The sequence below is a fragment of the Rutidosis leptorrhynchoides genome, chromosome 10 (genome assembly GCF_046630445.1).
Source record: "Rutidosis leptorrhynchoides isolate AG116_Rl617_1_P2 chromosome 10, CSIRO_AGI_Rlap_v1, whole genome shotgun sequence".
Taxonomy (NCBI): Eukaryota; Viridiplantae; Streptophyta; class Magnoliopsida; order Asterales; family Asteraceae; genus Rutidosis; species Rutidosis leptorrhynchoides.
The window spans coordinates 17,609,248-17,623,810 of record NC_092342.1 but is presented as its reverse complement, the minus strand read 5'-3'; the positions used below and the strand labels follow the sequence as shown (position 1 = coordinate 17,623,810).

Genomic DNA, 14,563 nt, shown 5'->3' with positions numbered 1-14,563 from the left:
CTGATGATAGATTCAATAGTCAATTCCATCAAAACCGTGCCACTGTGTTCAATGAGTTCATAATGAGAAATAAATTATTTGAGATTCCAATTAGCGGGAAAAAGTTCACTCGTATTAGTGATGATGGGACAAAGTTTAGCAAAATTGATAGATTTCTTGTCAATGATAAATTCTCGCAAATATGGGAGGATCTTTCTATTATCGCGTTGGATAGAAATTTGTCGGATCACTGTCCACTAGTTCTTCGAGACAAAGTCATTGACTACGGGCCAAAACCCTTTAAAGTCTTTGATGAATGGTTAGATAAAGAAGGTGTGGAGGACAAAATTCGTGAAGCGTGGCAGATTTCGGTTCGAGGGAGCAAAAAAGATTGCATTTTTAGGGATAAATTGAAAAATGTCAAAAGCATGTTGAGGACTTGGAGTACCATCTCATTCGGTAAACTAGATGCAGAAATTATTGATCTCAAAAAGGCAGCCACTGATTGGGAAGTAAGGGCTGAAATGAGGATGCTAAGTGAAGATGAAAGAAAGGAATGGTTAGAGTGTAGAAGGAAATGGATGGAAAAAGAAAAAGTAAAGTCAAATATGCTCAAACAAAAGGCGCGAATTAAATGGACTCTCGAAGGTGACGAAAACTCCAAATACTTTCATGCCTCGATACGTCGGCGTTATAATAAGAGTAATATCAGAGGGCTAAACATAAACGGGCAATGGTGTGAAAATCCGGTAGAAGTCAAGCAAGCAGTGCTCACGCATTTCGAAAATATTTTTAAGCCGAAAAATGTAAACAGACCATCCATTGCGGCCTGGTCAGCTGCTGACTTACGGTTTGGTCAGCTTGGTCAGGAGGAAAACACCCAGCTCGAGGCACCTTTCAGTGAAGAAGAAATATGGTCGGCAATAAAAGGTTGTGGTAGCTCGAAAGCGCCCGGTCCGGACGGTTTCAACTTACGTTTTTTCAAAAAGTTTTGGGGGATTATAAAACCCGAATCAACTGAGGCAATCACAAAATTTTGGATAGACGGGAAAATTTCAAGCGGGTGCAATGCCTCTTTCATTACTATTGTCCCGAAAAAATTAGAACTACTAAGCCTCAACGACTACCGTCCGATTAGTTTAATCGGGAGCTTTTACAAGATTGTGGCAAAGATACTCTCGAACCGGCTTAGAAAAATTACCCCGAAGCTTGTAGGACATGAACAAAGCGCATTTTTAAAGGGTAGGAACATCGTTGACGGGGTGTTAATTGCAAACGAAACGGTGGTTTTTCTAAAACAAAAGCGTTTGAAAAGTTTCGTGTTCAAAGTAGACTTCGAGAAAGCTTTCGATTGTCTGAGTTGGGAATTTCTAATGGAAATAATGGGAATTATGGGATTTGGTGAGAAATGGAAGAGTTGGATCATTTCGTGTCTTCAATCGGCTAGCATATCCGTCCTCGTAAATGGATCTCCTACAAAAGAGTTCAAATTAGGACGGGGCGTGCGTCAAGGTGACCCACTTTCTCCCTTTCTTTTCATTCTTGCGGCGGAAGGGCTAAATATATTAACAAAAGCCACGGTTAGAAGTTGTCTTTATGATGGTGTTCGGGTTGGTAAAGATAATGTGCACATTTCCCATCTACAATACGCGGATGATACGATGTTCTTCGGGTCTTGGAGTGTAGGAAACATTGAAAACCTCATGTCTCTTCTTAAGTGCTTTGAACTTACATCGGGGTTGAAGGTAAACTATAACAAAAGTAAGTTATTTGGCATTGGTGTAGACGAAAATATTGTTGAGACTACGGCTAGTCTATTCGGGTGCAATGTCGGGTCACTTCCTTTTGAATATCTCGGGCTTCCTATCGGTGCTAAAATGAGTAAATATAGTAGTTGGAAACCGGTAATTGATAAATTTGAGAAAAGGTTATCGGATTGGAAAGCACGTACGGTTTCGTTTGGTGGTCGTTTGACTCTTGTTAACTCGGTTCTTAATAGCTTGCCTTTGTACTTCTTCTCGCTCTTCCGTGCTCCATCGAGTGTGATAAAAAAATTAGAGTGCGTGAGACGTTCTTTTTTTTGGGGCGGGACGGGGAGTGAGTCTAAAATTGCATGGGTCAAATGGGATGAGGTCATCCTTCCTTTCGAGGAAGGAGGGCTAAACGTGGGGTCTTTAAAAAATAAAAACTTAGCTTTGCTCGGCAAGTGGTGGTGGAGGTTTATAACCGAATTCGCTTCCTTGTGGGTCAAAGTTATTTCGAGTATTTATGGGACATCGGGGCATTTAGGGTTGGGTGGGACACATCTTTCATGTCTGTATAACTCTACTTGGAACACAATTGTTAACGCGGGAGAATACATAGACTCCCTTGGTATTAATTTCAGGAATTCATTCACGAAGACAATTGGGGACGGTTGCTCCACCTCCTTTTGGAGCGACCCGTGGCTAATTGATGGAGCACTAAAGGACAAATATAAGAGGCTATCAAGGTTGGACTCAAATATTGAAGCTACTGTCGAATCTCGTACAAAGTGGGATGGTAGGCAAATCGTGGGAAAATGGGAATGGATTCGGCAGCCTAGTGGTCGTGTAGCTAACGAGCTGCTGCAACTCGAAGGCCTGCTGCTACAGCATCATCGTGGCAATGGGAAGATTGATTCATGGGTTTGGAGGCTTGCAAATAATGGTACTTTTTCCACTAAGGCTCTCACTATTATTATTAATTCTCATACCCTTCAAGTTAGTAATAATAGTTTGGAGACTTTGAGGAACAATTTTGTGCCAAAAACAGTTGAGATTTTAGTGTGGAGAGCGAGACGTAGACGTATCCCGGTCTTAGAGGAATTGGACAAAAGAGGAATCGACTTAAATTCCGTTCGTTGCCCAATTTGCAATGGCGGGATTGAATCGGTTGATCACTCTCTCGTCCTATGTCCGTTAAGCCTTGTGATTTGGTCTAAGATTCATGATTGGTGGGGATTTGGTGGAGTGACAAAGTTGAGCATCAACGAGTTATTCAAAGGTCATGCAAATCGTGCAATGTCAACATTAGGGGCAAAGATTTGGCAAGCGGTTGAGTGGACGTGTGGTTGCCTAATTTGGAAAAATCGAAATCACAAAGTTTTTAGAAATAATTGTTGGACGAGTCCGGTGGCACTAAGTGAGATACAAGTCATGAGCTATGAATGGATCGCGAAAAGATGTAAATCGAGGCAAATTGATTGGCATACTTGGTTGCACAATCCTTCTAGTCTTCTTGTGTAATAGTGTCAATGGTTACTACCTTAGCAACAATGACTACTGTATGTATATATTGAGACTAAAGTTGAGATAGGCATGTAAACTATAGTCTACTGTGTGTACTCTTGTGTTATATTAATAAAATTCTGCTTTAAAAAAAAAAAAAAATTGAATATGAATAATTGTTATGAATAATGATTATGAGATAGGTTATGAGTTAAACTAGATAATTAAAGGATAATGCTTATGATTAAAGAGATTAAATTATTGAATATGATTAAGTATAGCAGTTAAAAAGATTATAAACTTGAATATGTTTAGTATATAAAAAGTTATGATTTATGAATAATGGTTAGTAATATTTGAAAGTGGATTAGTAAATAATAATGATAATAATACACGTGCATGCATACATGCATGCGTACGTATGTACATGTGTATGTTTTAGATATATTCGTGTGTATATATGTATATATATACATGCGTGTATATGTATGTGTATGTATGTATGTATATGTACGTGCGTGTGTGTATGTATGAGCATGTGTATATGTATCGTGTATATGTTATAGGTACATATAAAAGTTGATAAGTAATAGTATGTGTATATATATATATATATATATATATCACCTTTTTATTTATATATATGTAACACTTACATAAGATATATACATATATATTATAGTTATGAACTTGTATGTGCTATTATAATAAAGAGTATATGTATATGTATCATGTAGGTGTATATATATATGTAACACATATATAAGTATAGGTATGTATAAAGCATGATAAGATCACATTAAGGTTGATTAATTAAAAGTAATTAGAGTAATAATAATATTACTATAACTTGTAAACTTATCTATATGGTAACACCTTAATTACACTAAGTTATATTATCACATATATAATTATTAAGTACATTAATAATTCGTTGTGTGTATACACATATAACGTGAAAGTTATAATCGAAAGATAACGTGCACTTTATACGAACCTCACCGCTACTTACGGCCTAGGGTGGTCCTTGTTGCCATTATGGGACTTGCTTGTGGACAGTGGCGGATCCAGAAAAAATTTTCACCGGGGGCGAATTTTTTTTAAAACGTAGGAAATTTTTTTTTGTGTGCAAAATATAGATGTTTTGGGGTAAAATATAGAGTTTTTTGAGCAAAATTTGAAGGTTTTTGGGCAAAATACGAAGGTTTTAGGGCAAAATATGAAGATTTTGAGGCAAAATATGAAGGGTTTGGGGCAAAAAAAAAAATTTCACCGGGGGCAAAATCGAAAAACCGAAAAAATTTGCACTAAAATTTTGAAATCCACCGGGGGCGGGTGCCCCCCCTCTTAATACACTGGATCCGCCAGTGCTTGTGGATCTCGAATGCCAAGACTTAGATTCTGGTCAAGAGTCCTGGGCGCCCGGTAACAACAGATCATCAGAGTGACTTACCTGATAGCAACAAGGTTTGAGTAAAGTTGTACAACGTCTTGCTAAAGATTAAAACCCGAACTTTTCTAAATTAGGAACTTACTATAAGTGGAAGCTTTCCATAAATAGTAGGTTTTCAAAAATAGAAACTTTTGAGAAATAGGAACTTTTTTCGAAAACCGTCACTTTTAATATAGTTGCTATATTAATAAACAAACTTTATGTCTGTTAGACATCAACTAATCAAAGGTTATATCTCTAGATTGAGATCTCCGATTAAATACTCCGTTCATACTTCTTGCGTGGAATAACTTACTTGCTACTAAGGGAACTTCATAGCCCCACTTTTTAACTTTCTCTATTTACTTATTTTAAACTTTGGGGTGAGACACATGTTTGCTTTTAAAACTGTTTTACGCTTAGACACAAGTACTCGAAAACTGTTTAACTGTGCTGCCATGCTTTGTTTCATGCTAAATCCCTACCATGATATCGTTAATTGCTTAGTGTAACGCAAACTTAGTTAATGTGAGTAGGCCTATTGAGAGCGACGTCTCTATCTAGTTAACCGTTGGTCAATAGATACATGTTAATGATTCAACGACACTGACAGTTCAAGGTGTCATAGGGTAACTTATGTTTAGTTCGATATCATAACTTCAGCACTACTTTTGAACGATGTTGCTACATCAAACTTGATAACTAAATCTTGTGGTCTAAAACCTATGTTGTTCACTCAACCATTTTTGGTTGACACTTTAAGCATGTTTTGTCTCAGGTGAAGATTGTTAGAGATTGTTTGCTACTTGGACTTTACTGCTTTTGGAGTACGCATTTTTATATCATTGCATTAAAACATTTATGTTTATATTTACATTTACATTTTGGGATTTCATTTGTAATGACTATTTAATTCCGCTGCTTTAAACTTGTGTAATGACTATTGGTTTCAATAAAAACGTCTCATTTAGAGTCGTTCTCGCTTTACACTTGTGTTATGATATTGGTTAGTCACATATGACCCCCGATCCCATTTAGGGGGTGTGACAGTAGAGGTGGTTGGTGGTTGGTGGTGTTGGGTGGTGGTGGTTGGTGGGTGGTGGTGGTGGGGTGGTGGTGGTAGTGGTAGTGGTGGTGGGTGGTGGTGGTGGTGGGTGGTGGGGGGTGGTGGTGATGGGTGGTGAGTGGTGGTGTTTTTGGTGGTGGGTGGTGGTGATGGGTGGTAGTGGTTGATGGTGGTGGGTGGTGGTGATGAAGGTGGTAAAATATATGTTAACTTTTGTATATTTAATTTTTATTAATTATAATTATTAAAATTACTTTTTACCCTTTCATGCATTTTAAGATAGAATGAAGTTTTATGATATTTTGTGGTCCACATTTGCTTATCCGATTTGTACTCGTTTTAAGCTTAGCCACGGATCGTGCCCTATATATATATATATATATATATATATATATATATATATATATATATATATATATATATATATATATATATATATATATATATATATATATATATATATATATATATATATATATCAAGAGGGAAGTAACCAATCGGGAGGAAGCGGGGGAAGCAATTTTTTTTTTTTCGTTTTTTGAAAAAACTTTGTTCACAAACATTATAGATAGGATGAAAATATGAACATTTAATAAAGACACTTTGTGATAAATGTTTTTATTTTGGAGCGAAAATGCTCGAAAAATTAATATATAACAATAATCGTGTTTTTGAAGCGTATGTTGAGGTTTTAGATATTAGGGTTTAAAAATTTAGGGTTTAGGGTTTAGATTTAGGATTTAGATTGAGTTTTTAAAACGAACGGTTTATAGTTTAGGGTTTAGTGTTTTGAGTTTATGGAATAAACTCAAAACCCAAAACCGTTCGTGTTAAAAACTCAATCTAAATCCTAAATCTAAACCCCAAATCTAAACCCTAAACCCTAAATTTCTAAACCCTAATATCTAAACCCTATAAACCCTAATATCTAAACCCTAATGTCTAAAACCTCAACATACGCTCGAAAAACACGATAATTGTTATATATTACTTCTTCGAGCGTTTTCCCGCCAAAATAAAAACATTTATCATAAAGTGTCTTTATTAAATGTTTATATTTTCACCCAATCTATAATGTTCGTGAACAAAATTTTTTCAAAAAACGAAAAAAAAAAAAATTGCTTCCCCCTGCTTGGTTACTTCCCTCTTGATCCTACCACTATATATATATATATATATATATATATATATATATATATATATATATATATATGAGACGCACCACGAAACCATTTTATATTAAACATTCATCAAATCAAATACAGCCAAACCATTTTATTTTAAGTATTCATCAAACACCACAAGAAGAAGAAGAATAAAACAAGTAAACACATCCAATGGCATTCGCACGTAATAAGTTACAACAAAGACAAAGGAGGCAGCAGCAGCAGCAGCAGCAACAATAAGCCGTACATATTCATTCAAAAGCCCACTTATGATACATGACACGCTTATTAAACTTCTTAAATACTTTATGACTATACTCATCTCTCAGATTCACCGGTAAGACTTTGTAAGCCTCATCTTCAGTCATTTTGAGAAAAATGTCAATAACATCATCCATCATTAGGTCCACGAGGCTTCTTATCTCCAACTCAAAAGCAGCCTGATATGAAAACAGAAAAGTATGAAGCAAATTAATTATCCATAAATAATAATAAAAAGGGGGTAAAGTGTTGTGTCCAGGTCTCTGAGATATAAAGGTAGGCAGTTGTGTTTAAGGTTAGGGTTGTTAAGGAATATGAGAAGGAAAAAAAGAAAGTCCAAATTTGGAACAAGCTTCTTCTTTTAAGGTGATTATTATGACTGATTCCTAACCACCACCTTATATAATAATAAATCAAACAACAACATGTCTTGTAACAGGAGAGAGGGAAGAAATTAAAAAAGAAGAACAAAAGAGAAAGGCGTACAATCATAAGATCAAGAGCATGTTTCTGATTGGCTTGGCGAAAATAAGAATTGAACTCATTCAACTTCTGTCGGATGAGGGTTTTATCATTAGCAAAATCATCCTGGATCTTGGCACGTTCCGCACAGTAAAATTGAACCTTCAGAAGGAGTTCACTATCGCCTTCGCGAATATCTACGCAGTCAGAGCCGTACTCGTAAGTGTCTTGGACCACTAAAGACTCCCTTTTAAAGGGCTCGCCGTCAATCTCTATCTCGTCCGAACAATAAATCTTCATCTTTCTAATGATTTTGCTATTATTATTGCTTTCGACTTCTTCATCAGTCTCTGCTGCTGCTACTTGTTTATCCTGCTGCATGTTTTCTGCTACAATCAATCAATTAGTTAATCAAGTCAAGTTGTTAATAATATATAACAAGAAATAACGACGACCGCCGCCGCTGGCCGTCCCGTCCGTCGCCGAATAATAATAGAAAAGTCAAGTTGTTATTTTTGAAAGGCAAGTATTTGGAATCACTGACACGGGAATAACCCACCCACCCGATCATTTATGTTATGTTATTGTTGGTATTAAAATTATTTAAAACATAATTTATAGGTCATGGGTTTTCATTTGGTCAAAATTTCTCTCTCTGGTGTGGTTGTACAATCTTCCAATTTCACCAATTCATCTTTTTTTAGTCTTGTTTTCTTGGTGAAATTCCGGCTCTAGTTATTAGTTATTGAGTCGACAACAAGCGTCGATTTATTGGCGACTTGACTGACTCTTAGAGCCTAAATTAAATTTAAGTCAGAATTTAAAACCCATGGAAATTTGATTTTACCATTTTCATGGCGTCTCAATTTATTTTTAATTTAATTTTATTTTTTTACAAAAAATTTCCTACTTATTGGCCGGAGGTCCACCCTGAAGCAATCTCTCTACTTGTCGAATAGAGAGAGGGATGACTTTCTCTACTTTTGAGAGTGTTTTTACTCTGGGTGGATAAATGACTTGTCTTTTATTTTCGGATAGGGGGAGGATTGTCTACATCTCACCTCCCCATACACCACTTATGTGGTATTGGGTTTTGTTGTTGTTTTCTTGGTGAAATTCATCAACTATCAGGGGTTAAGCATTCAAACCGTCCTCCTTATAGCGATTATCATGTAGATCCTGAGGAGATAAATTGATTATGAATATAATTTAAAAAAAAAAAATTGAATCTGAAATTCTGAGTTCCCAATATCTCGCTTGTGAAAATCAACAATCGAATGACAAAAATGGTGTGCAGGTTTCTAATCCTTCGAATTCTCTTCTTGAATCTAGAATTCCACAACAGTTACATACGCAACCTTCTAATACTGGATTAAGATCTGAGCAAAAACCAAAATCTACAGAATCGAACCCTAAAAAACATAAGGGATGAATCGCTTGCAATTGGTAGTATTTCTAGTATGAAAAGGAGGAGGAGGAAGAAGAAGAATGAAGAGCATATGAGATTGAGTATATAAGATTAACTAGGAAGGAAGATGAAGAGAAAGGGTTAGGTACTAATCAGTGGAGTGGAGTCCTTCTTCTTCAAGTAATGAAATGAAGATATCACTGAACTAGAATGTGATGATCCTCTTGTTTGTTGTGTTGTGGTTTCTATCTAATCTATGTATAAAGTTACAAAATCTGCTGATGTAAGTAGAGTATCCAAATGTTTCTGGTTCAGTAAGTATATGATGAGGTGGTGGATTGTGTTGAAACAAAATTAATGATTTAGAAGGTGGGAGAATGTATATTTATTATTGTCCTATTGTGGGTTGGAGGTGGATGATAGTAATGTTAGAATAAAAAAGTTTTCAAATGAAGAAATTGAGCTATGAAGGATGGCATATTATGCTCTGTAGTACAACTCTATGGGTGGTGGGTATTTTGTTGGCATAAATGTAGTGCCATTTCCAGTTGTACAGAAAAATTTCTGATATATTTCCAGTTGTATTAAAATAGATTATTATACGTAAGGAACAAGTACAGATGAACATCCCCAACACTCACTGCGACTGCTTCACCAATTTTACTCGTATTGTATAAATTTTTTGTAGGTGAATCGAAGTCTTATTGTATGAAGTTTCATACTCTTTTGTCACGTAGTAAGTTAAATGAAATTAGGTGTTTGATGCTTGTTTTGGGATTTAAGACCTGTATTTGTTGATGAACTATAATTGTTTTGCACTCTAACCATTTGATTCAATGCTTCAATAAAAACCAACAATCTCAATCGTGAATATGGATGATTCAATGTATCGTTTACAAATTTGTGAGTTGTCTTTCTAATCGTAGTATCATATCTACTGCTTGATACATTAAAAATACGACCTGATCTTATCTACTGATGGTTAGATTGGGTCATTAGGGTAGTTGTGCTCTTAGTGGATGATAGTTTTAACATCAATGAATTTAACATCCTATAATATAACTCCAACCCAATAGTTACATGAAATGATAGTTATTAAAATTTTTATTTGCAAAATGACCATTAAAATCTTTACTCCAATCCAAGGTGGTCTAATTATTAATTCAAGGTGGTCTAATTATTAATTCTCCGATAATCAAAGCCACTAGTTTTATTTATTTATTTATTTATTTATTTATTTAGATTTGAGATCTTTAAATGAAGATTATATCCACCCGAAGTTGTATCTGAAGAAAAGTTAAGGTAACAAATTGGCACTGAGCATGGACAAGTAGAGTATAATCTAAAATCTAAAATAGCAAATAAGATCTAGCATCGTTCCATGAGTCATGTGTCAATAAGACGATGCCCTGGCCTGAACCCATGGTAAGTGCACCATAGGATGTTTTGGTAATACATGTAGTACATGTTTATTTGCTTCAGATTAAACACTGTTTTTGTTTTCTGGTCAATGGCTTTTTATGGTCAGACTGGATATTGGGATAATAATCATAATATAGAATTTGGAGGTTTTTGAGACTGATTAGAGCATTTTTTTGTTGTTGTTTTCAAGTTATTTAATGTTCTTTTATAAAGTAATTTATATCTTACACTTATGGGTGGTTATATGTTAAGAGTATTATCTCTTCTTTTTTTTTTTTTTTTTTTTTTTTTTTCATATCTTTGATTTATCTGTAAGACCATTCGTATCGCCATACATCCAACGCATGTGGGATCTGACCTGGCCGAAATCCCACGCCCCTCAAACCACCTATCGCAGCGTTGCTTTTCGAAAATGGAAGGCGTGTGATGGATTCCAACGTAATAAGCAACTGCTTCTCTGGCCACGCGGCACGATTTCATTGGTTGCTTTATTTTTACGTTTTCCTTTTTGACCTGAATTAATTATAATATAAATATTGTAACAGTTTATATAGGAAAAGCGATGGATGAAGGAACTTCTAGGACCCAAAAAGCGTGGTCGCAAAAAGAGATTTTGTGGTTGGCGGGATGATTTTGTGATACTTCGGAGAATCCAATAGTTGGCCGATCGCAAAAGAAGCCTAGTTTCTGGGGTTCGGTAATGGAAAAGTTTAATGAATATGGATGGGTACGCAAGGAAGATTCGCTATCTTCAAAACGGCGAGATGTGCACAAGGCATGTATGGAGTTTGCGCCGATCTATAAGGATATAAAGGATCATTGGCGTAGTGGAGTAAATGACAATAACATTTACAAGTCTGCGTTGCAATCATATTTATAATCAATATGAGAAACACTTTATTCACAAGGAAGCCTTTTTTTTCGTGAGTCAACATCCAAAGTGGATGGTACATAATGATCCGGTTGCAAGAGTTCAAGAAGATTATGTGGATGTTGACGCTGTTAGTGAAACTCAAGGAGACCCGGTACGACTCTCTCAAGACTTTGAGACGGAGTTGTTTAGGACGTGCTGATGCCACGTCCAAAGGGACGTGATAGAGCAAAGAAAGCCCAAAAAAGTCGGTTTCTTCGGACGCATGAGCGTCTTCTCGTGGTAAGAGTTCGAGTTCCTCAAGGGTGGATGAATTTATGGACCAAATGACTAATGTGGCCTCGAAAAAGACTAGTGCGATTGATAATTTCAATGAGTATGTTAGTATGCAAAAAGCTCTAACTGGTATTGATTTGTTAGGGAGATCGTCCTCTCATATGGTATGGAGGACCGGAAGATGTGATACGTCTTCAAAATCTTATAAAAAAGATGGTTCGTCGAAAGTTGAAAGATGACTTGAATATTGACAACATCGTTATACCGGATGATGAGGATTAGATTATCTTTTAACATCTTTTATTTTATGAATTTAAATTATGTAATTTTTTTTTTAGGATTTAATATTATGTATTTTTTTTAATTATCAATAGTATTAATTAAATGTCTTTTTATTTATTTCAAAATATGTGACATTTTTTATTATTAAGTTTTTATTACATAAAAAATAAAAAACAAATTAATATGACACAAAAAAAAAGCCACATCAACATTCCACTAACAACCCACACCACTATTACTCCACACCAAAAGCCCACACATCATAGTCGTCAAAAAAGTGCAAAAAAAAACTCAAACCACCAAGTCACGCCCCTCCCAATTACAAATGGTCTAAGAGTGGTCAACTAAATAAGCAAAAATTTACTGTGTAAGTTCAAAAGGGTTAAGTTACACCAAGTCCACTGAATGTTGGATAATAAAGCAACCAGTGATGAATTTGATGATATTCTTTCAACTTCCTATTGAAAAGGGGGTGAATGACATGCTTATGTCACTTTTGCTTATTTGTCTAATTCTAAACTTTCAAATTCCAATCGAAAAGGGGGTTAATTTGATAGAAATTGAACTGAATACCAGTTTTAAGACGATGGCTTTAGGCAAAGTCAAGTAACTCCTACAGAGTATACTATATCATTCCACAATTATCCTTCAAGAAACCCGTAGAACCGTGGTTCCCGGGTCCTTCAACTGGTAAATTCAAAAACCTTCTTCAATCCAATTCAGTTGGGATTATTATCTAACTGAAGAAGAAGAACATACCTGTCAAGACTACTGGTTTATATGAATCAGCATCACCAGTCTCACTATCAGTCTCAGTCGCTGCTATTTGTTTATCCAGCATGTTTTCTGCTACAATCAATCAATTAAGTTAAGTTGTTAATAACAGAAAAGTAACAAGTAAAAAAATAAAAATAATAATATAATAATAAAATTATAGAAAAAAATAATATATATATATATATATATATATATATATATATATATATATATATATATATATATATATATATATATATATATACATACCAAGAGTATCATATGGAGATTTTTCATCGGTCCAATTAGCAGCTAACATCCTTCTTTGATGATTTCTAGATCCACCCCATGATAAAGTTTCCATCTTTTTAACATTTGATGAATCAATCAATCGAGGCTTTAAAGAATTAGGATGTTGTATTGAATTAAAAAGGCTAACAATCAATCGAGGTCGACATCTAGCTCTATTGTAACAGCATGTGGACGATGAATATACCGCATGATTAAGCCTAAAAATCGCCCTCAAATTGCTCATCTTTTGATTTCGGTGAACAAACCCTAGTTCCCAATTTAGTTCCCAATTTAATTTAATCAGTTATCAGTTACAGTTATTTAAATTTAAATTTAATTTAATCATTTATTTATGAGAACGAGAATAAGATGTGGATCAGGATTTGATTAGATTTCTTTTGACTAAATTGCGCCGCTGGTCCTTATGGTTTGCACAAAATTACATGGTTTGGATAAAAGTTTGTTTTCGACTTCGTTGGTCCGTATGGTTTGAAAATTGAACCCGATTGGTCCCCGTAATAAACATCTGTTAAATATGAATCGTTAAGTCACCCATGTGCCACGCACATGAGGGTATCTTCGTCTTTTTAACCATTCTTTTATCAAGTATCCCCTTTTTCTCTTTCCCTTCGTCAAAACCTACAAAAACCCTAATTTGTTTAAACCAAAAATTCACCCTCATCAAAATCAGATATAAACGCACCCTTTTTCAAGATCTGATACAAAGGCACCCTATTATCAAAAAATCAAACGCACCTCAATTGTCGTCGTTTTTATACCACTTTCGTTAAAAGCATATAAACCAACAAATCCTTTAAGTCATCGCCACTTTTATTCCACTTTCAATTTCGAAAAAAGCCAAAAAAAAAAGAAAAAAAAGAAAGCAGACGAAGGTTGCCAGATGAAGGTTGAAAACAGCCAACCTAAACAAATCAAAATCTGAAAAATCCATATAAGAATCAAAGGTTGTAAAAAGTTGTACCGTTTCGTCATCATCGATTCATCTTCATCGATTCATCATCATCGTTCATCTCCGTTGTCTTTAACCACCACCACTGTCGTCGTCTTCAACCACCACCGTCGTCTTTAACGCCATCACCACCGCTACCGGAAATAGATCTGGTATGTGTGCTATTAGAAATAAAAATCGTTTGAGGGATTACAGGGATTACTCGTTTCTTTATTTTTCCTAAAATTATGAAAAGATTGGATCTTTAATATTTAGATTTTGTGGGCTTGTTTTGGATTATGGGTTTTGTTGTTGATCAAAAATTTTGTCAATATTATTAACTTCTTCATGTTTTGATACAGGTACTGAAGTTTGAAGAGTTTTTTTAGTTAAAAAAAAGTAGATGTGCTGTTCTAGATTCATGTGTATCTGTGCAGTGGCGGAACCAGCATGGGGCAGGGGGGGGGGCAGATGCCCCCAGTCGATTTGCAATTTTTAGTGTAAAAATTTTGGGTTTTTCGATTTTGCCCCCAGTGAAAAAAAAATTTGCCCCAAAACCACCATATTTTGCCCCAAAACCTCCGTATTTTGCCCCAAAACCTTCATATTTTGGCTAAAAACCTCCACATTTTGCTCAAAAATCACCATATTTTTTCCCAAAACCTCTATATTTTACCAAAAAAAATTGATACGC

The 14,563-nt window shown here is 35.2% G+C and overlaps 1 protein-coding gene across 2 annotated transcripts; it reads right to left on the bottom strand.

Annotated features, from left to right (window-relative positions):
• Nucleotides 1-6,950: 6,950 nt before the first annotated feature.
• Nucleotides 6,951-13,221, bottom strand: LOC139872025 (uncharacterized). 2 transcript variants are annotated; one of them, XM_071859811.1, is made up of 4 exons: nt 12,900-13,221; nt 12,633-12,722; nt 7,639-8,000; nt 6,951-7,331 (listed from the first exon to the last, which is right to left on the bottom strand). In XM_071859811.1, the coding sequence occupies exons 1-4, from the start codon at nt 13,162-13,164 to the stop codon at nt 7,143-7,145; spliced, it is 906 nt and encodes a 301-aa protein (XP_071715912.1). In that variant the 5' UTR covers nt 13,165-13,221; the 3' UTR covers nt 6,951-7,142. The 2 variants fall into 2 exon arrangements, with proteins under 2 accessions (XP_071715912.1, XP_071715913.1); XM_071859812.1 differs by having other exon boundaries at nt 12,633-12,719.
• Nucleotides 13,222-14,563: the final 1,342 nt, after the last annotated feature.

Excerpts from the sequence above, each read along its gene's own strand:
- LOC139872025 (XM_071859811.1), bottom strand. The coding sequence starts at position 13,164 with ATGAGCAATTTGAGGGCGATTTTTAGGCTTAATCATGCGGTATATTCA. Across the intron at positions 12,723-12,899 it reads ATCTCCATATGATACTCTTG|CAGAAAACATGCTGGATAAA; the intron begins GTATGTATATAT and ends GATTGATTGTAG. Across the intron at positions 7,332-7,638 it reads ATGCTCTTGATCTTATGATT|GCTGCTTTTGAGTTGGAGAT; the intron begins GTACGCCTTTCT and ends TTTTCATATCAG.